This window comes from Anopheles ziemanni, chromosome 2, assembly GCF_943734765.1.
Source record: "Anopheles ziemanni chromosome 2, idAnoZiCoDA_A2_x.2, whole genome shotgun sequence".
NCBI lineage: Eukaryota > Metazoa > Arthropoda > Insecta > Diptera > Culicidae > Anopheles > Anopheles ziemanni.
In genome coordinates, this window is record NC_080705.1 from 48,587,997 (window position 1) to 48,614,688 (window position 26,692).

General features: G+C 40.8%; 1 protein-coding gene and 1 pseudogene across 1 annotated transcript; one reads left to right on the forward strand and one right to left on the reverse strand.

The window, feature by feature from the left end:
* Positions 1–4,024: 4,024 nt before the first annotated feature.
* Positions 4,025–6,062, forward strand: LOC131293712 (uncharacterized). Its single transcript, XM_058321786.1, has 4 exons — positions 4,025–4,237; positions 4,305–4,382; positions 4,898–5,074; positions 5,961–6,062. Exons 1-4 carry the CDS (start codon positions 4,025–4,027, stop codon positions 6,060–6,062), a joined length of 570 nt encoding a protein of 189 aa, XP_058177769.1.
* Positions 6,063–17,042: 10,980 nt separating this feature from the next.
* Positions 17,043–18,234, reverse strand: LOC131293713 (putative nuclease HARBI1; annotated as a pseudogene).
* Positions 18,235–26,692: the final 8,458 nt, after the last annotated feature.

Consider the following 26,692-nt stretch of genomic DNA (forward strand, 5'->3'; position numbering starts at 1 on the left):
TGAGACACGAGCGCGTAAAAGTGGAAATTGGAAATTCCCGTGACAGGCGCCTCGAATTCATCTATTGATGATTTTTTCGACGCGACCAATTGTCTCACGGATAAGGTTTGCTTAATTTGCCAATCCTGGAAAGTGGTAACTCCCCTCCATATGTTGGACAAGGGAGATACCGGCTACACGAATATGAGACAGCATTTTTTGGCCGTGCACTCCGGAGAGTGGTTCCACGATTTCTATCTTTTGGAAGTTTTGCTATCCGCTGTACGCAAGGAAAAGAGAGCTGACTGGTCTTTTGCTGAACAGGGCAAGAAGCCCTACTACCGGTGTACTGCAGGTACGTTACAATTTAAAGTGCCGGGTTTTAAACTCCTGCGCATGCTAATCCACATTGATGGCATGCGAATTGCGCATGGCATTGGCCGATTGGAAAAATCTATCCAAACAGGAATAAAACGGTTCAGAGAAGTAAAGAGCACTGCATAGATTACTCGCTACCTCTGCTTAAAGAAAATTGAATGTTGCAGGTGGACATCCTTCTTTCTGCATACCATCCGTGTCGCATTCGCTGCACGTTCTACTGCAAACTGTTCCCCACGTCTCGCTTTCTTCGCTCGTTTGCTTGTAGCTGAGGATCCTTCTGGATATATGTCGTTTTGTCAAAGGCGCAGTATCAGCTCGATGGCCGGAACACTCTGAAGCTTGCTATCCCCGCTTTCTGTATTTCTCGGTAGGATCTATCTCTCATTTCATGCCTTGTTCATTTTGCCGAAGGTAAACATACCTGCCCGTACAACTGCAGTCACTGATCGGTTGTCCGTACACTCTGTCACGTATAGCAATCGCTACTTCTCGCATTCTTCCTTTAGTTGGTGTTAGGGGAGGATCCTCGCTTACATTGAGATGCTCATTGCAATAAACTGACCGCTTTGCTACAAAATTCCTCATGCACACGTGGATTCCCACTCTCCCTCTCATGAACGTAGAGTTGGGTCGGACATGTCAAGCATTATCATACATGCAATCCTGAACTTTTTGTATTATAAAATCAATCGTTTTGATGATCAGTTTCGTTTTACTATATTTGCCTTGGTTGAAAAAGGTAATTTACTTGGTTCAAATAACCAAGGTTACGACAGCTTACATATCTTTTATGTTCCGAAGATAAAAGGATGATTACAAGTTCATTGAATAAAAATAGAGCAAGCATAGTTCTTCAGTTTGTAGTTTACATACACAAATTTTTCAACACTGAAGGTGCAATTAAAACAATCCTTATCTGTTTTCATAAAAAAACAAATGTTTGAAATTAAATTACCTTGCAACATTTCAAATACCTTGGTCATGCCAGTTCCTTGAAAAAATTGAGCTCGAACAGTATTTGAAATAACCATCGGATTATGTATTATTATGTGTGCGGTGCTATTGAATATCTGCCTATGGTAATGGATTATTCATAAATAGATCGTGCGCAATGTGTTGTCTGATGTTATGCATGTTTCTAGATATATTGCTTGGTGTTATTTGTAAATCCAGCATTGGCTCACTTGGTACATTATTTCGTCATGAGTTTCGTTTTCTTAAGAAATTATGAAGATAAACTGCTGCTAATACCACTTTCTCCACAACTTCAGCATTTAATTCCATAGTTGTTCTAAGCACACGAAGCATGCTAGACATTAGGGCCTATTACGAGACTCGAATGTTCGAGAATTTCCGACTCGAACGACACATTTGCATTATGCCTCATCTTCGAGTTTCCGTTCGGCTCCCGTTCGAGAACTTTTTTGTCGATCAAAGTAATCTGTCGAACAATTTGGGAAAAAATGCATTACGGTTCTCGAACGGGATCTCGAATTCGACAAATTTTTATTCGTAGTGGTCTAGTGCTACGGAAAGTGCCAAAAAGTTCAATCGAAGAGACCTCACGGGAGTTCCAATAGTAAATTCCGATACATAAGATACACTTGAAGTAAAATATGGCGTTTTCATAATGCGAAGGTATCTTTTCGCTTTAAATTGGAGAAAAAACACACACCGCACTCTTCACAAATTTTTCATTGTTTACAAAATGACACAGTCGATTCACACCACTTCGACACATTCACATCGACTCGAACAAGTGACCGTAATGCAATTTTCTCTAACGTTCGAGTCGGCGGTTTCCGTGTGATGAGAGAGTTGTTCGAGTCTCGTAATAGTCCCTTTTATTCCAAACACATTCTCAACGATTCGCCTAGTTCGTGAATGGCGGAATTTGAAATGTCGTACTGGTGTTCCAGGGGTTGTATTTTAAGGAAAAGGCTTAATGCACCATTCGTTCATAGCAAATGATTGATCTGCCAATAGCATGTATGGGACTTTTATGCTGTAAGGTACACGCAGTACTTCAGGTCCTGGTATGTTCAACTTGTGGTTCTCAATTTTTTTTAAATTTCGGTGTTAGCCAACATTTTGCATTGGTACCCAACATTAGCATAAATCAATACTCCGATCCACTGTTGCTTGGAGCTTTGATTAGAACGTAGTTATATAGTTTGAAGCAAATCATTTAGAAATACATACTCTGAATGTGTACTGCTAACTACCTAAGCGCCAAAGCGCCTTGTAAAACGCGCTCCGTACGCATGCTGACTTTTATACCGTTTTCAGATTTGTCGGCAACCTAAACCGAAGCAAAACCGAAGTTGTCACGACAAAAACGAAAAATGGAGGCCCCTTTCAGGGGCCCTCCCTCTTTTTTTCTTCTCTTCCTTCTACACATTCTCATGTTTCGAGCTGTTACGCGGACTTGAACCGCGTTGTTTCCATTCCGGTCTCTGCGCACCTACCGCAAGACCGTCGCTCTTTGTTGAGAACGGTGTGCTAAAGGCCCAATATATATCTACTAGTTAGCCGTTTGTATGGACTGTATGGGAATGCATCGGTATACGCTCAATCCGCTCTAGCCATTTAAACCTCTCTCGGAGCGAATTCGTATGGCCACCGCGTTTCGGTTTTTGCTCTTCATTTAAATGAATGAATCAAATGAAATGAATGAATGATCGCTCGCGCTGGGTATTCGACCACTCGTGCTGGGTCTACGATTGCTCGCGCTGGGTTTTCGCGCAGGGCATTTAAACTTCGTATCGTATTGCAATGCGCATGCGCACTTTGATGACTTCACACATGAGGGTTCGGCTAGCCAATCACAATCCTCGATTTTTCAGTTCGAATCAGCTGCCGCGGCAGCTGGTGGGTGCGCTAAGGAGAGATTTCTGACTGTGGCGGGACGGGGAAATTTCTGCGTTGGTGTAAAAGAGACAAGGCTATCACCATCTCGCTCTAGCCCATTGATTTCCTATCTCGACCCGAAGCTTGTGGCGGTTTGGTAGTATATGAGTCACCTGTAGCCAAAAAACGCAATGCAATGGACAGCTTTATCCGAGGGCTTTTTGCTTCTCTCATGTTGGTAAAAAAAAAAAAAAAAAATTCATGTTGGTATCTTGCTTTTTAATATACAGAGTTCCTGCTGCTAATAGATATTCGAAATCTCCACTACACATTCTCAATAAAATCCTAGTTGTTTCCACTTCTTCCTGTAGGTCAAACAGGAGAATTAGATTTCTGTTTAAAAACAGTTTTCGCGTCCACATTCGCCGGAAACGGGATACGACGCTGCTCCTCAATTAGAATTCTCAACCTATTTAGGTTCACTCGCATGATCGCTAACTCTAATTGAATAGAATAATTCATTTTACAACACTTCATTCTTCAACCGTTTTTGCACAACTGTACAGTTTATTCACCACATTTTTTCGAGCGGCTGGAGCTTACGGGAGCTTCACGTGTGTCCGCAATGCCTCTCGCTCTGGTATCAACTGCCTCTTTCGTTCGTTATGTGCTGCCATTTTTCTGCTCGATACGAACGTCAAATCAGTTTGGCGGTTAATTTGTTTGTTTACAGTCACATCCATTTGCTCTAAATCAGGCGAGAAAATTTACAATATGAGCCTTATTGAAGCTTTTGTTGCTTTATTTCTAAGTGATGTTGAAAGTGATGAAGAACAAACAATCCGCGAGTGGTGGACAATCCGCGAGTGGGGATGCAGTCGAGGAACAATGCCGAAAAACTGTCGGCATCATCCGTCGGCAGGATACGGCCATGAGAAAATCAGTTACGCCGAAGGAAAGGCTTCTAGTTACATTAAGGTATTTAGCAACTGGAGAACGGTTTACAAATTTACAGTACTTGTTTAGAGTAAGTACCTGCGTAATAGGATGAATTTCTACGTCTTTGTTTTTATTAATACCAAATGTTTATTCAGGTGTCACGACAGCTTATTTCAAAGATTGTTCCCGAAGTATGCAAATGCTTAACAGAAGCCCTTGTTGATTTCGTAAAGGTATGTTATGTTTATGGTGCAAGCACAGAGAGTCCAGAGTTGGCCAGCAGCCCAGTAGGAATTAAAAAGCCTTTAATTTATTTCTGTTGGTTTATTGAAAGATCCGTAACTTGATTTATCAATTTTAAAATGTCGATCTCTAATTTCGCACGGTCTTCTGAACTTTTTTGTTTCAATTTTTCTTCGACCAATTGCATAAATGGAGAAATTTTTGTTTTTTGGTCTTGCAAATGCTCCACTAATAAATTCATTGCCTTTTCTTTCAAGTCCCTCACTTTGTCACACATTTTCGTTGGGGTGAATGCGTTGATGGTCTGCGCACCGAGCGTGGGATCCGCGATGTTCCTGTTCCTGCTTTTGGTGTTCCGCTGGCTGGGTGGTCCGTTGGCTGAACGACTTCGCATGTAGATGGACCTGCCTGCTATTTGCGAAAAAGAAAATATATTAGCAGAATTAATTTGAAAAAAAAAATATGTAAAATAAAATAAGCACTAGTCAATATTATTTTCTCCCAGTTACCATCTACAAACAACGAATGGTTAGAAGTTGCAACGAAATTCAAAAATAGATGGGGGTTCCCGCACGTCATTGGTGCAATCGATGGTAAACATGTTCGAATCATTGCCCCTCATCAAAGTGGATCAGACTACTTCAATTACAAAAAAAAATTTAGTATTGTGCTACTAGCTATAGTAGATTCTAATTATAATTTCTTGTATATAGATGTAGGAGCAAAAGGGTCGATTTCAGACGGTGGTGTGTTTCGACACTCAAGCATTTACGATAAATTTGAAAATAACCAGCTGAACATTCCAAGCCCCGTGGTTCTGCATCCGCCTTTTGCGGTTAAAGTACCGTATATGTTATTAGGAGATCAGGCTTTTGCGTTATCAAATTATTGCATTCGACCTTTTGCAGGCTATCATCGACGTTGGATCTTTTGAAAGAAATTTCAATTATAGGCTTTCACGAGCAAAAATGACCGTCAAAAATGCATTTGGCATTCTTTCCAATGTTTTTAAAATCTTGCAAACAACGATTTTATTGAAACCACTTGCGGCGAAGCAAGAAGTTAGGACGACTGTCTTCTTGTTAAATTTTATAAAGAGCAGAAATCCAAATTACGCAACACAAGCACAATTTTATGATTCTACACATAACAGCATCGAATATCATGATTTAGAACCGTTACAAAATTCGAATAACATTACTGAAGGTGAAGAACAGGGTCAAAGATTAAATGTTAACACAATACGAAGTCATCTAGCCCATAACCTAGCATGGAATTAATATTAAATAATGTTGCGAAAGAAGAACTACCACTACATGCCTTTTGTTTATTTATTATGTTACCACCCAACATATTCAACCATCAACACACATCACACATTATTTGAATCAAATTATTTTATATTAACTTATAGTCTTAGGCTTTTATGCATGAAATGGTAGAAATGATGATTATCGCAAACTAGCCTATATTGTGGTTGGTCTAGTCCCAGGCTGCTATAGCAGAGCCCAGGGAACCAAATATGAAGCTCGAAAATCTCGCCATCTAACATTATTGTTCTACGACAGGGGTCTCTGAACTACGGCCCGCGGGCCGCATGCGAGACCCTCTCCTACCAGGATAAATGTGGCCTAACGCTACAGTTATTCTACCAAATGCGGCCCGCGTAAAAAAAGTTTGGAGACCGCTGTTCTAAGACATTGTTAGTGCATGATAATATTGAAACATTGACTGTACACTTAACACCATGTTAGTTTAGGTTTTGTTATTTTTGCGCTAATCAGGTTTAGCAAATCTGGTTCAGTACTTACACTATCAATTGTTTCTCCAACATCAACTGAGTCCTTTAAAAAGCTCATGGCTTCTACTATCCACCCCATTCTTTGTGAAGTAGCAGCTCGATAGAACAATGAACAAGAGCATTCGTCAACGATTGAATATATAAACAAACCAAAAATCATTTATGATCAAAAACATTCACGATCACCCATTCTGCTCTGGTTTTCTCTGGATCCTTTTCTAATATTTCACCCTCTCATCCATGTTTGCGCTTTTGTTTTTGTATTTCGGGTGGCTCTTTGACCATAAAATTGGTTGTGCCTCCACTGCGGCAACAAGTTGCCGAGCCAGCTCCGGGCTTATTTTACTCTCAAACAAAATAAAACACATTTGTATATCATCGACGAGGTCTTAACAACTATTAAAGAACGTAAACCACTTACCTGCTCTCCCATATTTTTACTTTCACTATCCATTTCTTTATTTTCACTGAATTCACTGAGAAGAATAATCCACAAACCACAAATCAATTTAGCCACAAAAACAAATCCAATCGAAAAATCAAAACAATGATTGACAGCATGTAAATAAACATAACGGACGGTTTTGAATCGAATGCACAGATAAGATCTACTACTCGAAAAGCTTTATTCGAGTTCTGGATCCTTTCTAATTCGAGCAGTCGAGCGAACGTTCGTTAGCGCACAGAAAAAGTCGAGCGAATGTTTTGGGCATTCTCCCGCTTCCATGTACGGGTAAAAAAAAAAGACCAACTGTTATAAATATGGTATACACCGACTGCCGCAAAAAGCTCGGGCCAAAAAAATCGGTCTACGCGTTCGTTCGCTTACGTGTGGCTCCTCGGTTAAACTTCGTATCGTATGGCGCACTTTGAGGGCTTCACACATGAGGGTTCGGCTAGATAATCACCCTACTACCATTTTTGAATGAACTCAGGCCTATCCCCGTGGATCGGAGCGAGACGCAGCGACTGACTAATGCTCTATCGCATTCGCGCTGCAGGGCCGACAATTTTCGACCCGCCCGCGAGCGTAACTTGTATGAAGAGTGAGCAAAACTTGTATGAAGCCTGAGCACGCGTGGATACAAACAAGTGCGAAGCCCTCAAAGAGCGCAATTCGCTCCATACAATTACACGCTCTCCACCGTACGGCAGTGCCGAGAGTGTACGCGAAGACCCCGCGAGAGCCTTAAATGGCCTGCTCTTGGTTGAGGCCTACGCTAGCGATCGCTAACGATGCATGCAAACGCATGTAGCTAGATATATATTGTACGTTTAGCGCGCCATTCTCTAGCAAGAGCGCCGGTCTAGTGGTTAGCGTACACAGACCGGAGTTGGAGAGGTTGGGTTCGAATCCCGCTGTGTGCTCGAGGCATGAGAGTGTTGTAGAAGGCAGAAGAGAGAAGGGGGCCCATCAGGGCTCTCCTCTTTTTCGTTTTTGCCGCTTTGCTCCGAATGAATTATCGCGGTTTAACTGGACGATCGTTGAGAGAACCGTTGACAAAACCGGGACCCATTTTGTATGGAGAAATGTTCATTTTGTGTTGGATGGGCACAAGCCTCGATTTTTAAGTTCATGGGGAAAGGTTGGTGTAAGAGACAAGGATATCACCATCTCGCTCTTGTCCATTGATTTTCTATCTCGACCTTGTGGCGGTAGGGTGTCTTTCTTCTCCGACGAAGTTCGTTCCGTTATCGCTGTAGAAGTGGGATATTTTTCCCCTGCGGCACTGGAAGATTTTTAGACACACTAGAAAACTGTCTGTATCTAATTTTGGGCTCCGTTGACCGACGAACTGCTACTTCGAAGGGGCCGAAATATTCAACCCCAGTATGGAGAAACGGGGGAGTGTAAGGCTGGTTTGCAGGCAAGCAGGATGCACCATTGGCAGCACCTTTTCACATTGTTTAGGACTGCTCGCATGTTGATGATGCAGTATTCCTGTCTCAGCATGCTCATTACGACGTTGTCGGCTTGATACAAGCACCTCTCGTGGTAATCCCGGACGATTAGCTTGATTAAGCGGTTCTTTTGTGGCAGGATTATCGGCATCCTGGCAGACGCTGGCTCACGTTGAGCCCGTTTGAAGAGATAGGCTGGTATCGCGAACGAATCGATCGACACGATTTCGATCAAAAGAATTAGTCGATCGAAATCTAAATCTACTCGAAATAGCTATCGGCAACGGGGTTTCTGTTTCGATCGATAAACCATGGGTGGTCGTATAGTCGAGCAGCTTTCAGATCGATGTGGTTTACGTTTATGGTATCGCTTGCGTACGCAACGTTGCTGTGTTTTGTGTAGTTTTTGATTTAATAATTAAATATGATTTCTTCGCCGTGTACTATACACGATGGTAAAGCCGATTCAATCAACCTTGTGAAATATCGTAGAAAATTGTGAAATGAAATCGATTGTAGGAAAAAATTCAGTGTCAACAAAACTCTGTTTATTCAAATTCGGCACCAAAATGCGCCCAGTATCGGTCCAAACCATCTGTTAAAACCTAGTCTAACTTACAAAGCTTAGAATATTAAAAAAACTAAGTCTTATTTATAATGCTAGGATATAACTAATTTATTTTATTGACGAATTATCGATCAAAATCGAGACAACTGTTGACTGCTTGATGATTTATCGATTGTTTGCTTCTACGTTTCGATCGCGATAGATCGTGGTCATTCCGATGAAGCAAATGAACCAAAAATGAATACTTTTCGATAGGTTCATGCTATCGATCGAAATCGAAACCGTTCGCGATACCAACCATAGTTCTTCACCGCTTCTACATCTGACATCTTCACGGTAGATTTGAATGCGGCCTTATTTCTTAGATATTCCGTAAACTTCCGCAAGAATATCAGGTGTCGTACTAGTCGCATCCAGTCCGAATAGCGATCGATGCGCGAATAACCTCATCCTGTTTGAAGTGGCAGTTTACAATCTCTTCATCGGTGATGAGATTCGTTCTCTTCTTGGGCCAGTCCGCTTCATCGCTTGTCAGAGAAGAAGGTCCACCGATCCACAAGCTTTCATTGTTCGAAATCTTTGTTGCTGCATCCGCCGGATTCTTCTTCTCTTCGGCTGTGATTGTTTCTACTGTCTCCTTCACACCAAAATCGAGTACTTATTTGTCATTGCGTCCATTCTCTCTGCCTTCTTAATTATTATTAGTTAATTATCAATTTTCATGTTCGGGAGCCGCGCGTGCACTCAACAACTTCTCTCCTTCTTTCCCGACCACGATCCGCCCGAGCTTTGTCTCTATCGCGATTGGTTGGTTCGGTGGCCCAGCCTTCCTTTTGATGGGCACGATTAGATGGCGGGCATTTTTAAAGCCTTTTACTGGAACGTTAAGCAGGTGCTTATATTTTGGCAATCTTTTCGCTTCTAACGACTGCACCGGAGTATCTGGTAATAGACCTTTTCTCTCGTTTGCTTGTATCCGTGGTGGTTCACAGTTCCAGATACCGCCGCCGGGATGCCTTTTGAAGGATCATGCATTGCGGGGTGATGTCTCGCTGTACAGCCGTTAATATTGCACCCTTTCCACAGTTTGCAATAATTTAGTATGTGGTTCGTGTACCAAAGGCAACCGTATTATACTTTATTTCTTTTAAGGTAGCCCCGCCTATCTTTTCTCGCACCGATCGTGTGGCTGAGCGACAGCATGTGTTAAATACGGGACATATTTATTCAGTAGTACGTGTGGCCATCGTACCGCAAACGATTTTCCGACAGTTTACATTCGTTTACATACATTGCTCGATATGGTTAGGTTCCTGTTCCTCTCGTATGCTGCTTTCGCCTTACCCAGTACTGGGAGGATTGCGTCCACTGTAGATTTTCCTTTGCGGAAGCCGAACTGCCGATCGGAGAGTCTACCTTGACCCTTCGTGAAGACGCTGATGCGGTTATGATCCTCGCTTATCGGTTGTGTCCAGCAGCCCCAGAGGTCTGAACGAGGAAGGATCCTCTGGACCCTTCCTTGTCTTCGGTAGAAGGACTGCCTTATGCAACTTCCATAGTGCCGGGAACTCTCCCACTTCCAGAAGCCGCTGAAATGTCTCCCTGAAGACTTCTGGGTACGCCTGAACTGCAGTCCTTAGCGCCACATTCGGTATTCCGTCCGGACTCGGAGCTTTGTTTAGCTTTAACAGCCTAACAGTAATTTTGTGTGTATTTGTGTATGTGTGTATGTGTGAGCTTGTTTCTGTCGTATAGCCTTCGCTGCTCGACTCTCTACTGTTTACGGTACTTTTGATACTTTTGGTGTGTTCCTCACTAGTGGTTGGGAAAGGTCTAGTAATTTTCGGCCTCGCGCTCTCGGTCTTTACTTCATGCAAAGGTTGCTTTGCGCCCTCAGCTCTCTGTCCTGGAAATTTCGAATTCCGTGGCTACACCCCCTCGGATGTTTTCCAGTCTGGCGTTTGCTGACTTCGGGAATCCTGTTGCCTAGGTTTTGTTGTTGGCTCTTTGGCCTCATCTGCAAACGTCTTCCTCTTAACACACGACTGCCCGATGAGCACCTTTTTCACGTAGTACCGACATTCCGGCTCCTGGCCGTGGGCACTATCATTTGAGCTACGTATTCCCCCGTTATTGTGGGGAATAGGTATTGGTTGCCTCACATTTGAGCCTTCATCTCTTTAATCTCGCCGTACGCACCCTGGAGCTTCCTCAGTTCTTCCTCGGTAACCTCGTCCGGGGCGTCACTGATTTTTATGTCTACTGCCCCAACAGCCAAGGACACCGGAATTACGTAGGTGTCTCCTGCGATCGTCAGGGTTGTACCCTGGCTCGCTTTGACCGATGGACCAGGTTGGTAACCTTGACATATATTGACATATATTACCGGCTCGAGTAGGCAGCATTGTAACATGACTGCTTCGTCCTGCCCTAGTCCTAGCTGGGTTGCCACCATCTCGTGAATTGTCTGGAAAGGTGGTTTCGGGACGTTGGCCAGGTTAATCTTTATGGTGTTGACGCTGATGCTCGGATTGTTGGGATTGTTGTTTTGGTGTATGAATTGTGTATGGTTTTGTGTGGTTTTTTGTGGTATGTTTTGTGGTTATGTTTCCACGTGGTTTTTTAGACGTCTTTTCACTTATGATTTTGTAAGCAGGAAGCTTTACCTTCAGCGAAACGAACAAGTCAATAGATGGGGGATAGTTCCTTCCGCGAAACATAGAAGGTGGGGGACAGCAAGCGGTAGAGTGTGCCGGCTGTCGAGCCGAAACTTCGCCTTACGCGAATCGTCACACACATGGAAGAATTCTCCAGTACAAACGAAAGAAAGAAGAAACCTACACGTGGGGAATAGTGAACAGCAGAATGTGCAGCGAATGCGGCACGGATGGCATGGAGAAGGATGTCCATCGGCAATATTAGCTTTTCTGTAAGCTCAGGTAGTGAGTAATCAATGCAGTGGTCTTGACTTGGAGGTCCGCTACAGCCGAGCGGTAGCGTCGGTTAGAAAATCGGCCCATGAGCGCTGGGGCTCACCACATCGACGGCGTGGGTTCGAATCCCATCCGAGACCGGGCCCTCCCCTGTACGAGAGGACTGACTATCCACGTACAACAGGGAAACAAGTATCGTAAGCCCTTAACGGGCAGGCATGACCAAGAGGTCGTTACGCCAAGAAGAAGAATACTGTGCTAATAGAAATTGAGGATGTTGCAGCATTCGACCGAATCCGGCACCGTATAAAGTCCATCAACGAGTTTACTTACTTACTTATGTGGCGCAACAACCGCTGAGCGGTCTTGGCCTGACGAATCAACGAGTTTACGTAAGTAAAATAATAATTTTGTATGTGTAATAGCACGTTTAATTTTTCCTCTATAGCATTTTCCCAGTGTTTCATTTCATTTCGTTTCATTTATTTAATAACAAGGTTATCTGGCCCGCTGGCCTACATAACGCTTAATCTTAACTAATCACATTAGCATATTTTTGATCGTGGACCGTGCCTCACCAAGCGACATATTAAAATCTAACAACACACTACATTCATTATACAGTAGGCACATTTGGAACACCGGGTCCTGAGTACAGAAGACAGTCCGGCGGAACTCCGGCTGTAAAGGGTTTGCGCTTCTCAACATTCTCGACGGTGCATAGAGATTAATTTTTTCTAGGAGATCAGGAGCGTCAACCGAACCTGAGAAAAGTTTCAAAACAAAAATACAGTGAGAAACATTCCTCCTATTTTCTAGAGAATCGAGAGCAAACAATAAACAGCGAGTCCTATAAGGAGGACGGGACATACGATTAGTCCATGGCAAACGATAAAACAAGACACGTGTGGCCCTCCTCTGAATATTCTCCAATCTATCAATCCACGTGGTTTGAACTGGTGACCAGACAGTACACGCAAACTCAAGAATTGGTCTTACCAGCGAACAGTACAAGGACTTTAAAGTAAACGCGGACTTAAAGCTCTTAGAAACACGAAAAATAAAACCTAGTTGACGTAGAGCTTTGGCAATTATAGAGTTGAAGTGGTCAGAGAGCGTCAATTTACTGTCTAGTAGAACACCTAGATCCCTGACAACCTCCAAACGTGGGATCGAGAAGCCTTCAGCATGATAATTAAAACTAATAGGAGACTTTTTACGCGAAAAGCTTATCACAGAACACTTCTTAACATTAATTCGCAACCCATTAGCTGAACACCAAGCGTTAAAACGAGTGAGGCAGTCCTGAAGAAGATGGCAGTCGGAGACATCTTTAACAGAGACAAACATTTTTAAATCATCAGCGTACAGGAGCTTAGCGACCTTAGGCAAGTGTAGCACGACATCGTTGATAAAAATCACAAAAAGCAGTGGTCCGAGGACACTACCTTGGGGAACTCCAGAAGCGTTGCAGAATGGAGCACCAAAGCTCGAACCGATGTTCACTTGAATGCGTCTTCCAGTCAAGAAGTTTCGAATCCACTGGACAAGGCCACCATGAACACCATACCTTTCAGGTTGTCTAGCAGCAGGGCATGGTTGACTGAGTCGAAAGCAGCGTGGAAGTCCGTATAAATAGCGTCGACCTGGCCGGCGTTGTCGAGGGACGTATAACAATGGCTGGTATCGCGAACGGTTTCGATTTCGATCGACTGCATGAACCTGTCGAAAAGTGTTCATTTTTGGTTCATTTGCTTCATCGGAATGACAAAGACCTATCGCGAACGAAACGTAGAAGCAAACGATCTATAAATTTTCAAGCAGTCAACAGTTGACTCGATTTCGATCGAGAATTCCTATCGCATACGCCTTTTCTCGATCGAAATGATTTAGACAGGTCGAGAGCTATCGAGAGCGGTCGCATAAGCATTTGCAAACATGTTTCTTTTAAATAAACAGATTCAACGAAGGCGTATTAAAGTGATTTTTGATGTTTTTATAAATTGGGTTCGATTATTCAGATTCATAAAAATTCTTGGTACCCTATGTGATCCGAAATATACTGAGAAAATTGAGCTGGGTGCGACGATGGCTAATACCCCATGACCGGTGCAGCTGCGTGGTGCACAACAAATTCGTAAAAAAATTATTGATACCCTATACTTTTCAAAATCTATGCCCGATCCCAGCTGCGTGGTGCACAACAAATCGCTTACGCTCGCTTGCTGCTCGACTTTACGAACGCCCATAGTTCATCGATCGAAACAGAAACCCCGTTGCCGATAGCTATTTCGAGTAGATTTAGATTTCGTTCGACTAATTCTTTTGATCGAAATCGTCTCGATCGATTCGTTCGCGATACCAGCCAATAGTTCAGGAAGCACATTAAGTTGGTTTCGATAGATCTATTTGGCATAAAACCATGTTGGACGGGAGATATCGATTGTCGAAAACCTCGCTGGATATATTTTACTATGAGAAGCTCAAGCAACTTGCTGCACGCGCATAGCATGGTGATGCCCCGATAATTGGTGATGTCACCCTGGTCCTCCTTCTTATGCACAGGAAACATCCAAGAAGATTTCCAAAGCAACGGGAAGCTTCGTGACTGCAAGGATTTGTTAAAAATTTTCGTTAGGATCGGAACAAGAGCCTCCTTGCAGTTGATGATGGCTTGAGGCAGTTGAAGGCTTGAGGTCCTTAACAGCACCGAGTACCTCGTCTACGGTGAAGGATAGCAGCGGAATGTCAACTTGCTCTTGAATGGCTCCAACAACTGTGGAGTCGGTGTAAACCCATGCTGAAGCATTGTCATACAGAGACGAAAAGTAGGAGCCAAAAGCTTCACAGAGACTCTCTTCGCCAGAGTAAATGTTGCCATTTAAAGACATTGATGCCGGAAGTCCACCGTCGCTTTTAGATTTTCTTATGAATTTCCAGAAATGTTTTGGATTCATTCTGAATCTAGATTCTATTCTGCGAATATACCGCGCGTAAGCCTTTTTATTAGATTCTTTAAGATGCTTCGCCGCGGCCATATACTCCATCCGATTTCTTGGATTCTTGTGCCTTTGGTACCTTCTATGCAGGCGTAGTTAACGTGTCTTTAGCCTTTTGAGGGCGTTTGTTGTCCAAGGAAGGTCTAAAGGAGCAGAGCAGGTCGGAACGTAACTGCCGTAATGGTCAACCACAGATCTCGAAAATTGGTGAGCAAGCTCATCGACGTCATGGCACGACTCTATAAAGCTCCAGTCAGAACCGTTCAGAGCATGGGAAAGACCAGCAAAGTTAGATCTCTGGAAGTCCCACGTCAAACGCTGAACGTTTGAAACGGAAGTCAATTGAGAATTGCTTGGAATTTCAAAGTTGAGTGTGTCACACAGTGTTCCACAGTGTGTAATAGTAGTACATTGACAAATCTGCCAACCAACCTGGACATAATGAATGAAAATAGGGCTCTTAAAAATGTGTTTAACGAGCGCGAAGAGGCCAGGGAGAAGCGTCGCAGCATTTTAGATAAGAGAACCGGGAATTGCGGACCGAACTTAGACGCAGTGTTGAGGAATACTGCACTGGTAAATTTTGTTCTAGAAGAAGTAGTCGCTGCAAGTTGTCCCCATGAAGGCATAATGAGGCGGACTGATTTTGAATTTCCACCCATTGACTGCGACGACGAACTGAAGCAGTTGAGTGAGTCTCTAAAAGCCAGAATATAGAGAGAAATTAATAAGTTTTTTGAAAAGCCGAGTAACCAGAACAGACCCGGCAAATCGATTGCACGATGCAATAGATTTAATTTTTACAAACAAAAAAATGTTTACATCTATGAACTGGTAAGAAGTTACAAAATTAGGTTGAAGTCGTTTTAATGAGGTGGTAAGTATATTTAGAGAGGTGGGGGGAAATAATAATTTAGTATTAGATGTAAGTTATGTTAATAACTACTAATAAATAATAGTTATGTAAAGATAAAACTACACCACGCCAGGAAAAAAATTTATATTAAAGATGGGACACGAACATCAAGGTATATTCATAGGTAGTATTGCGAAGATCGTTCGGCACCCTAGGAATGAGTGCCTACCCGATTGGGATCCTGCACCGTATAAAAGGGAAAGGGAGGGTCTCAATCGAGTAGTAGCAGAATAGGAAAGAGATGATTGACCTAATCGGTCAAAATCTCTATAAACACATAAAAAAAAGTTGCAGAATAGAAGTACCAGTGAAGTGGACAGAGGGGATAGAGAAGTTTCAAAGACAAGATTCAAAAACCGATAGATTCGTATTATGACGCGTGTTTGTGTTGTCAATTTGACTAACAAAACTGAACGAAAGTCAAAGTCCCAAACTCAAAGTCAAAAACATGTATTACCGGACACAAACGGAACGACAAGACTGTCAAATTACTTTAAGTTGTATAATTGTTACGAAAAGCCCGCCAATTTCAAGTAAGACGTTCGGCGCTTCCAAACTACAATGTAAGTAATACACTTTAAAAAGTTAAACAGTGTAATTAATGATGTGGTGGGGGGTTTTTAGGGAAAACACGCATGCGGAATCACGCACAACAAAAGTGCAGTACGATAAAATGGTGACTCTGCTGGAAGCAGAACCCGACATTGCTAGGGCTCAATGTAAAGGAGACCAGAATTGGTTTTGGGCTGAAATGGTTGAAAATCTAAACCCTCTAGGCCCGCCGGTTAGAACGCCAGATATATGGAGACGGGTTAGTGTTGTTGAACAATTAAAAATTTAATTTTCTAAATTCAATTTCCTTTCTCTTCTTCCCGTAGGTTTGGTATGACTACAAGTGTGCGGTAAAAAAAATGTTGAGGGTTAATAAAAAATCCTTAACTGCAACTGGTGGGGGACCTTGCAAACAAGTACCGCTAAATGAAGTTGAAGAAAGGGTGGCAAATTTAACAAATTTGCGTGCCACGGTAGCAGGCAATTCGGCCCGGTCTTTCGGGATGCCGAGTGTTGTTGACCAGAATAACAACAATAATGAGCAAACCGACCTCGAACCAATTCCAGAAGAAGAGCAGCAGTTTTGCGTATCACCTCCTGTTAAAAGGACTAAACGTAAGCAAACAGAGGCGGTCCTTCGGCAAAATCAGGAGATGGTGGAATTAATGAAGAACCACATCGAAACGCAAAAAAAAAATACTTGAACTGCAGCAAGAAACAATCATAGCATTAAGAGAGGTTACTGAGCAATTGAAAATTGCCAACAATAGAATGAACAATGGAGAGTAGTGACAAATGTTTTTTTTTCCATTATTTAAAAAAACTATGTGTACTGTATTAAGAGTACAAGTAAATAATAAAATTGAATCTGCTTGAAGTCATATTAAGTTGAAGTTATGTCATATTTTATTTGGCATGCATACAGTACTGATTTTTTTCCAACACAAAAAAGGATAGTATCAGGATATGGTTAACGAATTTATATCTCTTCAACTCTTTTTTCCTCTTCTATATTGTAAGCAATGCACATGTTGTGCAAAATACAGCATACATTCAAAATTTGTGCTGCTTTCTCCGGTCGGTAGTGTAACAGACGAGCTCCCAACAAACATCGAAACCTATTTTTTAATAAGCCGATTGTCCGCTCAACTATTTCTCTTCCCAAAGAATGTTTTTTGTTGTACTCAGCATCCGCGGTTCCTGGAACAGGATTCCGTTTAGGCGTCACTAGCCATGACTTCAACGGGTACGCAGCATCGGCTGTAAAATGAAATAAATTATTACCTTTCTTAAAACAGCAATAAGTTGCTATTGTTATATCTCACCTAGCACTTTATAGCTCGTTTCGCCACGTTGATGCTTTCCAGCGAAAAAGTCATCGATTCCGCACACAGTCCATACATGCGAGTCATGATTTGCCCCACTGTACCTGCCATTCCCATACCGGATTCTCATTTCGTGGTCACAAATCTGGGAAATAATATAAAAATACAGTTAACAAGTTATCTTTATAACTTTTTTCTGAAGGGTCTGTGGCACCAGAAACTTAGCTTTACTTACAATCAACGCGTTTATGCTATAATAACCTTTTCGGTTATAATGATGGTCTCTGTCCTCAACTGGTGCAACGATTTTTATGTGCGTACCATCAGCACACATTACAACACCAGGAATGCCACTTTTTGCGTAAAAGTACCGTCGAGCAGCCTGCTGTTCGTTGGGTGCCATTTCTATCGTGATCCACTTTGCCGCGAGAGTATCTTCAAGGATTTTCAAACATTTTGCAAAAACCACGGAAAAAGTAGGTTGAGCTATTGCAATATTGAAATCCTTTCCAACACCGTGTTGGTAGCTACCTTCTGCTAAAAATCTTAGTGTGGCAGCCAACATTTCCTTTGGGGGAAGTGGTTTTGCTCTTACTGGCGGAAATTTTGGTTCAATTTCCTTAAGAATGTCAAGAAAAATTTCCTTAGACACGCGGAAATTTTTCTTACGCCTGAAAAGAATAAACACGTTAGAGAAAATCACACAACTGATTGGATAACTCACGTTTGGGTATTCAATTCCATCGGGTCGAACATGCTACGAAGCAGTCAACGTTGGTTTGCTAGATTCGGCCGACTTTCTTCTTCACTGCTTCTATCGTCGCTTACGTAGTACGAGAAAATCATCGTAAGTTGCACAAATCAGGAAATCACTTGGTTGTAAATCACAACAGTTAACGCACTGCTGCGGGTGTTTGGGTTTTAAAAAAACTTAAACTTTATTTCCTACAACATACAGTCTATCAAGAAAGTATCCGTACAGTCACCAATTTCAACTTCAAGCCTAGTTATCTCAGCGAATACGTGACCTAGGACAACCATTTAAACGACACATCATAGATAAACTTCTATTCTATCCAATGAGGTCTTAACATTTCGAGAAAGTTACTTGTAGGTCACTTTGTTCTACCGAAACCCCAAAAAAGGCTCAAAATCGATGACAAAAAAGTATCCGTACATGATGAGTATTGATGATATGGCTTCCGTGCATGATGTGCCAATATGGTGCTATCAATGCCACTTGCCTCAATAATAGCCTGTAAGTGCCAAGAAATAATTTCTACCAGTTTTCTTTTCGAAAGATGCTGGAAATTTGACTCGATTCCCCAATAGTTTCAAAGATGTCTACTAAGATCAGGATAATGTTCCGTTGGTGGTAAATCTAGGCATCTTTCGACAAATGTTGTATAGAGATCGATTCCGGACACTTTTCGAGTATCGTCAACACTTGTATGATCTCATAAAGTGGTCACTCTTGGACAATACATGGCCTATTCTTAGGATCGTTATTTTACTCAGAGAGCATATTATTGAACATTTCAAGTTTATCCCAGGCATGACTAGTCCAAGTGGCAAATGGGTGAAGTAGACCATGTCCCACAAATGATTCATAATTAATTCAATATTTCCAGTTCGATTAATGGCCTTGGAACACCATAACACAAACTCTCAACTACTGTGTTTTATAGTTGGAACAACGTTGCTCGTACTGATGGTTGAGTTCGACGTCTGGTGTCTATTGTTATTTGTTTTTTGGCCAAAATTGCTTAATTTTGTCTGTATTAAGTCTGTATATAGTGTATAAAACACTGAGCCTACACGCCAATAGCATCAAAATACAGCGATTTTCAAATCCCCAGTCTTTCTTATTCTTTCCTAGGAAATGAAAAGTTTGCAACTTACAATAATGCAATGTAATTGTTATTTCCAAAAAACCTTTTTAAGAGTTGAAACCCAAATCATATGATAGATGATCTAGACACTTCGTTCGTCATGTTTGAGGACTCGAAGTATGGAGAACTCAATAGCTTTTCGAGCAATCACCCTCCCATAGCGATTGAGTAACAACGAAAGATGTCTGTTTGCAGGGTTTAGTCTAGTAACATCCTGGTTAATTCGACAAAATATAAGTTCCTGAGTCTTAGAATGAGATTTGCCACAGGGTTCATCAACTTGCCAAGTTAGGTTCCCTTTACATCACATGAAAAAGATAGTTCTCTATCGGTTTCAGCTGTTTGCCTAGTTTCACCGGCCATTTCACGTTAAATGATGATATAAAATTGTTGCCGCCATACTTTTAGACACTTGAAAACTATAAATAATGACTAGGATGATATTTTGCCTACTAGAACCTCACCAAACCGGTGTTTTGCTTCAAGAAAGGTGGGTGTACGGATACTTTTTTGTCATCGATTTTGAGCCTTTTTTTGGGTTTCTATAGAACAAAGTGACCTACAAGTAACTTTCTCGAAATGTTAAGACCTCATTGGATAGAATAGAAGTTTATCTACGATATGTCATTTAAATGGTTGTCCTAGGTCACGTAGTCGCTGAGATAACTAGGCTTGAAGTTGAAATTGGTGACTGTACGGATACTTTCTTGTCAGACTGTATGTGCGGGTTAATACCCAACTATCGTGTTCGGATGCTGGATACCAACTGATGATCGGTTCGCGATCTGGATCGTTGGTTCACGGTCTTCTGATTCTAGGTGGTCCGCGTCGCTGCGGGAATCTGCAATCTCAGCATAATGCGGGCGGTCCGCGTTGCTATGGGAAGCTGCAACTCAGCATAATGTTGTGGTCCGGGGGCCGCGTCGCGATGATCGAATGTTGACTCACAATGTATGCTCTGGCGATGTCTTGACTCCTCCCTTCTTAAATGACTTTGTCCTCAAAGTCTTGTTGCTGCGTGGAATGATGTTGGTCTGCTTACGAATGTTTCTCCGCGTTGCGGTTCTTGGTTTATGTTTACTTTTACCATTCTCCTTCTATTGAAAAATAAGCAGATTACGGTTGCGCATATGAATAGTAACATGAAAGTTCCTCCGAATGCATGAATTTTCCATTTGATGGAGTTGTTCTGTAGATTTATACTTTGTAGTGTTTCTCGATGTTGCAACGTAAGATTGTTTAGATATTCTATCGGTGGTCTGTCTTCAATTTCGCTTATGTTGACTTTTATTCCCGCTGTCGAGTGGTATGGTTTACCGGGAATGATGGCTTCATTGTTTGAATAAATTTCTCCGTTGATGATTATGTTGCAATTTTCAAATTGTATCAAGTATGACCCGTTCAATACTTGGTTTGCATTACTGCAATTTGACGATATTTCTGCGATTGCATAATTAATGAGAATATTGGCGTCATTAATGCGTTTCACCAATCCTTTCGAGTAAATTTTTTCGTATTGACATTCGGCGTCTTCTCGTTTCACGAGTTTTTCTATGCATTTGGTGGGTTGTTGCAGATTTACTTGTTGGCATATGTAGAAATCTTCCTGCTCTTGGCATCTTTCAGTAATTTCGAATACATGCGTTCGATTTCGTATTATGAAATTTTGTTTTACGATAATCCGTCTCTCGTGCTGGATTATGGAGTCAATGTATTCGTATTCGTACATTTGTGTGGTTACTTTGGGGAACTTTAGTATGTAGATAATATGCGTTTGGTTTACAGCAACTTGCGCAGTTGATTGCCCTAGCAATTCCTCTGGAGTACGGTAAGTAATGTTGTTACTCTCTAGGAATTGGGCTATGGAGTTTAGATCATCTAGGGATAGTAGCTTGCTGCTTGGAATCCCGTGTTTCGCGAGTATGATGGCATCTTCAATTACTTCTAATTTTTCTTGTAGCATGTTCATGTTTGATAACAGGATTAATTGACGAATCTCTGTCTGGTGCGTTTCGTATCGTTGATTTTCAATGTTGATAACCGTGTTGGCGACTTCTGTTATTTGTTGGAGTCGTTCATTTAAACCTTGGTTGATAACTACTTGTTTGTTGTTTTCAGCAATTAGGGAGTTTATCGTTGAGTTAATAATGTGTAGGTCGTCGGCGTCTGGATTTCCTGCGATCCATTTCCAAACTTTTCCGATCGTGTCCCATCGTTTTTCTCTGTTTGTAAACGGTCTAATCTTTCTAAAGGTTTCCTGTAGCGTTCTAGCTTTTATATTAATCAAACTTTCAATTGATGCCGTATAGATTCCATTTGGAATTTCTTCTAACGTTCTCTCTACTGCTTCTTCTATGTTTGCTAAATCGATTGGATGTATGGTCCTTACATATCCGATTTGAACTTTAGCTTTACTTATTGGTATTATAGCTAAGGGATTATTACTTAGATCATATATGCTTATATCTGCTACAATAAGCTTGATCAACAGGGTTGTAATCACTCTGTAACGATAGTTAAAAGAATTTCAAAGAGTGTATTAATATTTCTTCCTTATTTTCTTAGATTCATTTTATGAATTTTTCGATTATTCGAATCAATTATATAAGTTGGATGATTCTCCTTTACTTTTATTATATTAAAACGACTTTCGCGTTTATTATTTGTTTTCTTCCTTTCATATACGTATTCACTTTCTTCATAGTCTTTATATTTTTCATCTTTGATTTTTTCATCATTCTTTTTGAATATTTCGAGTATTCTTTCATTTGTAGCTTCTCTTATTCTTGCTCTTTCTTGTGGATCATCTGATCGTTCTCCTACGTACACATTTCTTGGTGTATCCTTTATAAATGAGTGAATTCTATGATTATATTTATAAACGGCTTGTTGCACTAATGTTATGATACTCATTTCTGGATTGAGTTTTTTCGTACATCTCGCTATTTCTCTGATAGTCGAATGGCATCTTTCTACTTGACCATTCGTTTCTGAACGATTAACTGGAGTTTTGAAGATTTTCACTCCTAGATTTAATATTGATTGTTCGATTACATTCGATACAAAAGTACATTCGTTGTCTAAAACAATTTGGGCTGGCAAGTCCCAGTCATATAAAAGTTGTAGTAATACTTCTTTTATGTCAGCGATTGATTTCGATTTTATCGGTCGTATTTTAACGTACTTTGAAAATTTATCGATTGACGTGATAAATAAAAAGTTTGCGTTGTATGCAAATATTTCGATATGAATTATCTCTCCTGGATATGTCGGTATTGGTGTTTTTACTGGTATAAATACTTGTGGTTTTCTATCATATTTTTCGGTTTTGCATATCTCACAATTTTTAACAATATTTTGAATACTTTTTCTAATTCCGGGGAAGTAGAATTTTTTTATAAATTGCAATGAATTTTCCTTAGCGTTTCTGTGTGCAAAATTATGGATATTTTTAATCTCTTCGATTTGTTTTTCTACGTCGCAAAGATCTTCGACTTGTATTTGAGAAAATCTAGCTTTAACTGTTTTTGGATTGTAAAGATTTTTATAGACTTCTTGGATAATTCCCATTGTTTGTTCATCTGTATGAATTCCATTAACTACGTTTGGATTAATAACTTTTTTGAATTTATCCTTGATAAAATCAGTAGTAAAATTTGGTTCGATGAAAATATGCCTTTTAAATTTCGGGAAAGGGCTTATTAGTTCGGAAGAGGAATTAGTTCCGATTTTAAATATTAGTTGGTTGCGGAAAACATTAATAGGTGCTTCTGTTGAAGGGATATATGAATTATCGTCTTCATCAGCTGAGTGCTGGGTTGGTGTTAGTGAGTTAATTTGTATTCTGGAAAGGGCGTCGGCTACGACGTTCGATCTTCCTGGTTTGTAGCATAACTGGTAATCATGTTCCTCAATGAATGATTTCCATCTTTTCAGCTTTGCGTTGTTGTTCTGCGGTGATAAAGCAAATGTTAATGGTTGATGATCAGTATGGATATTAATTTTCGCTCCGTATATGAAATTTCTCAGTGTATGTAGTGCCCACACGATGGCAAGCATCTCCTTTTCGTTTGTTGCATAATTTTCCTCAGTTTGGGAAAGAGTTCGGGAAATGAAGGTTATTGGTCTATCTCCGTCGTGGCATTTTTGTGAAAGCACAGCTCCTAGTGCTTTATCTGATGCATCTGTTGTCAGTTCAAATGGCTTCTGGAAATCTGGAAAAACTAAAACATCATTAGAAGATATTATGTCTTTCAAGGTTTGGAATGCGTTCTTTGCATTTTGATCAAATTTAATTGGAACATTTTTTGATTCGTTTTTTGAAATTTGGCGATGGCCATCCTCCCCTCTTAGGAGTTTTGTGATGGGTTTTGCCAAGTGTGCATAGTTTTTAATAAACCTGCGGTAATAACCTGATAGTCCTAAGAATCTTCTCAGTTCTTTAAGGTTCTGTGGTTCTGGGAATTTTTTTATGGCTTCAACTTTTTTTATGTTTGGCTTAAGTCCTTCACTTGAGACAATGAATCCGAGGAATTCTACTTCTGTTTTTAAGAATTCTGATTTGTCTGGCTGTATTTTGAAATTTGCGGCTCGCAATGTGTCTAAGACAATTTTCAAGTTTTGCAGATGTTTTTCAACTGTTTCACTAAAAATGATAATGTCATCGATGTAAACGTGACATATTTTTCCGATATGTTCTCTTAATGTGTCGTCCATGACGCGTTGGAATATGGAGGGTGCATTTTTTAATCCAAAGGGCATGCGTACGAATTCATATTTTCCATTGTTTATCGAAAATGCAGTTTTTTCGATGTCGTTCTCCGACATGGGAACTTGATGAAATCCTGATGCTAGATCAAGGGTAGTGAAAAATTTATTTGAGCCTAAATTGTCTAAAACAGTAGATGGATCCGGAATAGGATATTTATCACTTATTGTTTGAGTATTTAATTTTCTGTAGTCTATGACAAGTCTATATTTTTTTTCATTGGCAGCGTCCAGTTTTTTTGGAACAATCCACACTGGTGCATTGTATGGGGATTTTGAAGGTCTGATGATTCCATCATTTAGTAGTTTTTCAATTTGCCTGTTAACTTCACCTTTAAGTGCTTGGGGATAAGGATAAGTTTTACTGTAGATTGGGGATTCATTTTTTGTCCTTATGGTAGCTTTTACTTGTGAGGTAAAAGGTAATTTAGAATCAGGTGGTTGGAAAAGATCCTGATATTCCTGTAATAGGTTATGTAGCTGTATTTTTTCGTTTTGGTTGAGATGACTATCGCGGATGTTTATTTTATTTAATTCCTGTAGTTCATATTGTTGTAGGGGTATTACATTTGTGCCGTCAATGATTAATTCATCATTGGCTGTATCAATAACTGCTTTGATTTCTTTTAGTGAATCGTGCCCTATTATGGCATCGAATGATTTCAAGTTTTCAAGATGATAAAATTTTAACATTTTATCTGAAAATGGTTTGAATAGTCGAGCTTGTGAATAAGCTTCGATTTTTATGTCTCCTGCTACTGAAGATACATAAAATGGTTTATCAATTTTGTGGGAAATTTTAGCATGTTTCGGGTGGATATAGTTTTTATTAGAACCGGTATCAATGAGCATTTTTAATGGCTCCGCGGCGTTACCATAAAAAAGAAAGTAAGGCAACGCCGAGTTTAGTCTAAAAAATTAAGTTCTGCGACTTCGACAGTGTCACTGAAGTTGCATCCTTTTTGTTTTTCAATGGTTCGGAGGTATCTCTCGAACGATTGTAATGTGTTGTTATCTATTGTGTTGTTCGCGGGGTTACCGTTTTCGAATTGTTGTGGTGGATTGGCATCCGTTATGTGGTTCACCGTATTTGAGTGTCCTGGCTGTGTTTGGATATTATTGACCCTGGGACGTTTTGGGGGTCGAACGTTGTTTGAGTTAGGGCGGTTTCCATAGTTCACTTGTTGTGTTCTGATGGAATGGTCAACTTCCATAGGCTCTGGTGGCGGTTGACGTTGAAAATTGTTAAATGGTTTTTGTTGGTAGTGTTGGTTGTTCTTTTGGGCGAAATTATTAAAATTTCTATTTCCCGTGAACGGTTTGGGATGGTAAGGCCTTGGTGGCGGAGGTGGATTTGTATATCTTATGGGTGTTGTTGGCGGTAAGGGAATCATATTCCTTGGTGCCGTTGGTGGGATATATGGCCTTGGTTTGGTTAGCATTTTTCTACACTCAATATTTTGAAATGAAATGCAGTAGCTGTACGCTCCTGCAAGGGATGTCGGTTCATAATTTCTAATGAATTTATAAACGTCTCCATCCAGTCCTCTCATGAAAGCATCGATTGCTTTTTTGTTGTACATTTCGATTAAAGCTCTTGAGGCTTCGGGGTGTGTGAATCTTTCGTCAGTGTTTATTTGATTTGCTATAAGCGAGAGCAATCTATTTACTTCATCGTAGTATACTTCCAGTGAGCGGTTCTTCTGCTGCACGCTCATAAGTTGGAAATCTAATGTTTCCAAATCTCTCTTTTCACCGTAATACGTGACCAATGTTTTTTTGATCAGGTTCCAATTTATGCCTACGTTTGAAACAACGAGTGAATCGTTCGCTTCACCGCGGATTTTTCTGCGAATGAATTTGCAGATCATATGGTATTTGTTTTGGCGTTCAAGTGTGTCTGTACTTTTAGTTTGGTACAGTTTTACCAAGCTGTCTACGTCACTCAACCAGCTATTCAGTTCGCTGGGATCCCCAGTGAAATTTGGTAGATCCTTTACCAAATCAGGGATTTTTTCAAAACTTTCGGGATTTACACTTGTTCCATCTGGCTTTGTAAAATAAAGCGGTGGATCGGAATAATCGATCTGAGCGGGGGCGACATTGCACGCTTCGAGTGCGGCAATGCGGTTAATAATTTGGTCAAGGTCTGGTCTCGACATTTTGAAGGAAAAAGATTGTAATGAATTTATAAGATCCTCCAGGATTTTTTGTTTGTTTTAACACGTTTTTCACTTCACTAGGTAATTTTACTTAATATTTGTTAATCGCGTTTTTGTAATCACTTGATTTTTGTTTCACAATTTTGTGTTTGTTTCGCAATTTTTACTTACTGTTTTTTTTGTTACTTACAGTACCATACGCATCCTGTATTGGGCGATGGTTTTATGATTTATGATGCTCCTCTGACGGGCGTTGTGTTTTACTGCTCCTCTAGCGGGCGTAGTTTAGTTTCTGGAAAACCGGCTGTGAATGACTTCCTTCTCGGTGTAATGGATGGCTCCTTTTTGTCCTGTGTGAGCTGCTAACTGCACAGGTGACTCGGGATCCTTTTTACACGGCTGCACTCGGCGATCAGGAAAGTCTTTTTAAGTTTGGGATTCGGTGGTAACTATCACTCTAGCGTGGTTACTTTCACTTTCACT

Bases quoted from the DNA above. Each gene is read 5' to 3' on its own strand.
- LOC131293712 (XM_058321786.1), top strand. From the start codon at position 4,025: ATGTTGAAAGTGATGAAGAACAAACAATCCGCGAGTGGTGGACAATCC. The intron at 4,238-4,304 runs GTAAGTACCTGC...ATGTTTATTCAG, and splicing joins ATTTACAGTACTTGTTTAGA to GTGTCACGACAGCTTATTTC. The intron at 4,383-4,897 runs GTATGTTATGTT...ATTTTCTCCCAG, and splicing joins CCCTTGTTGATTTCGTAAAG to TTACCATCTACAAACAACGA.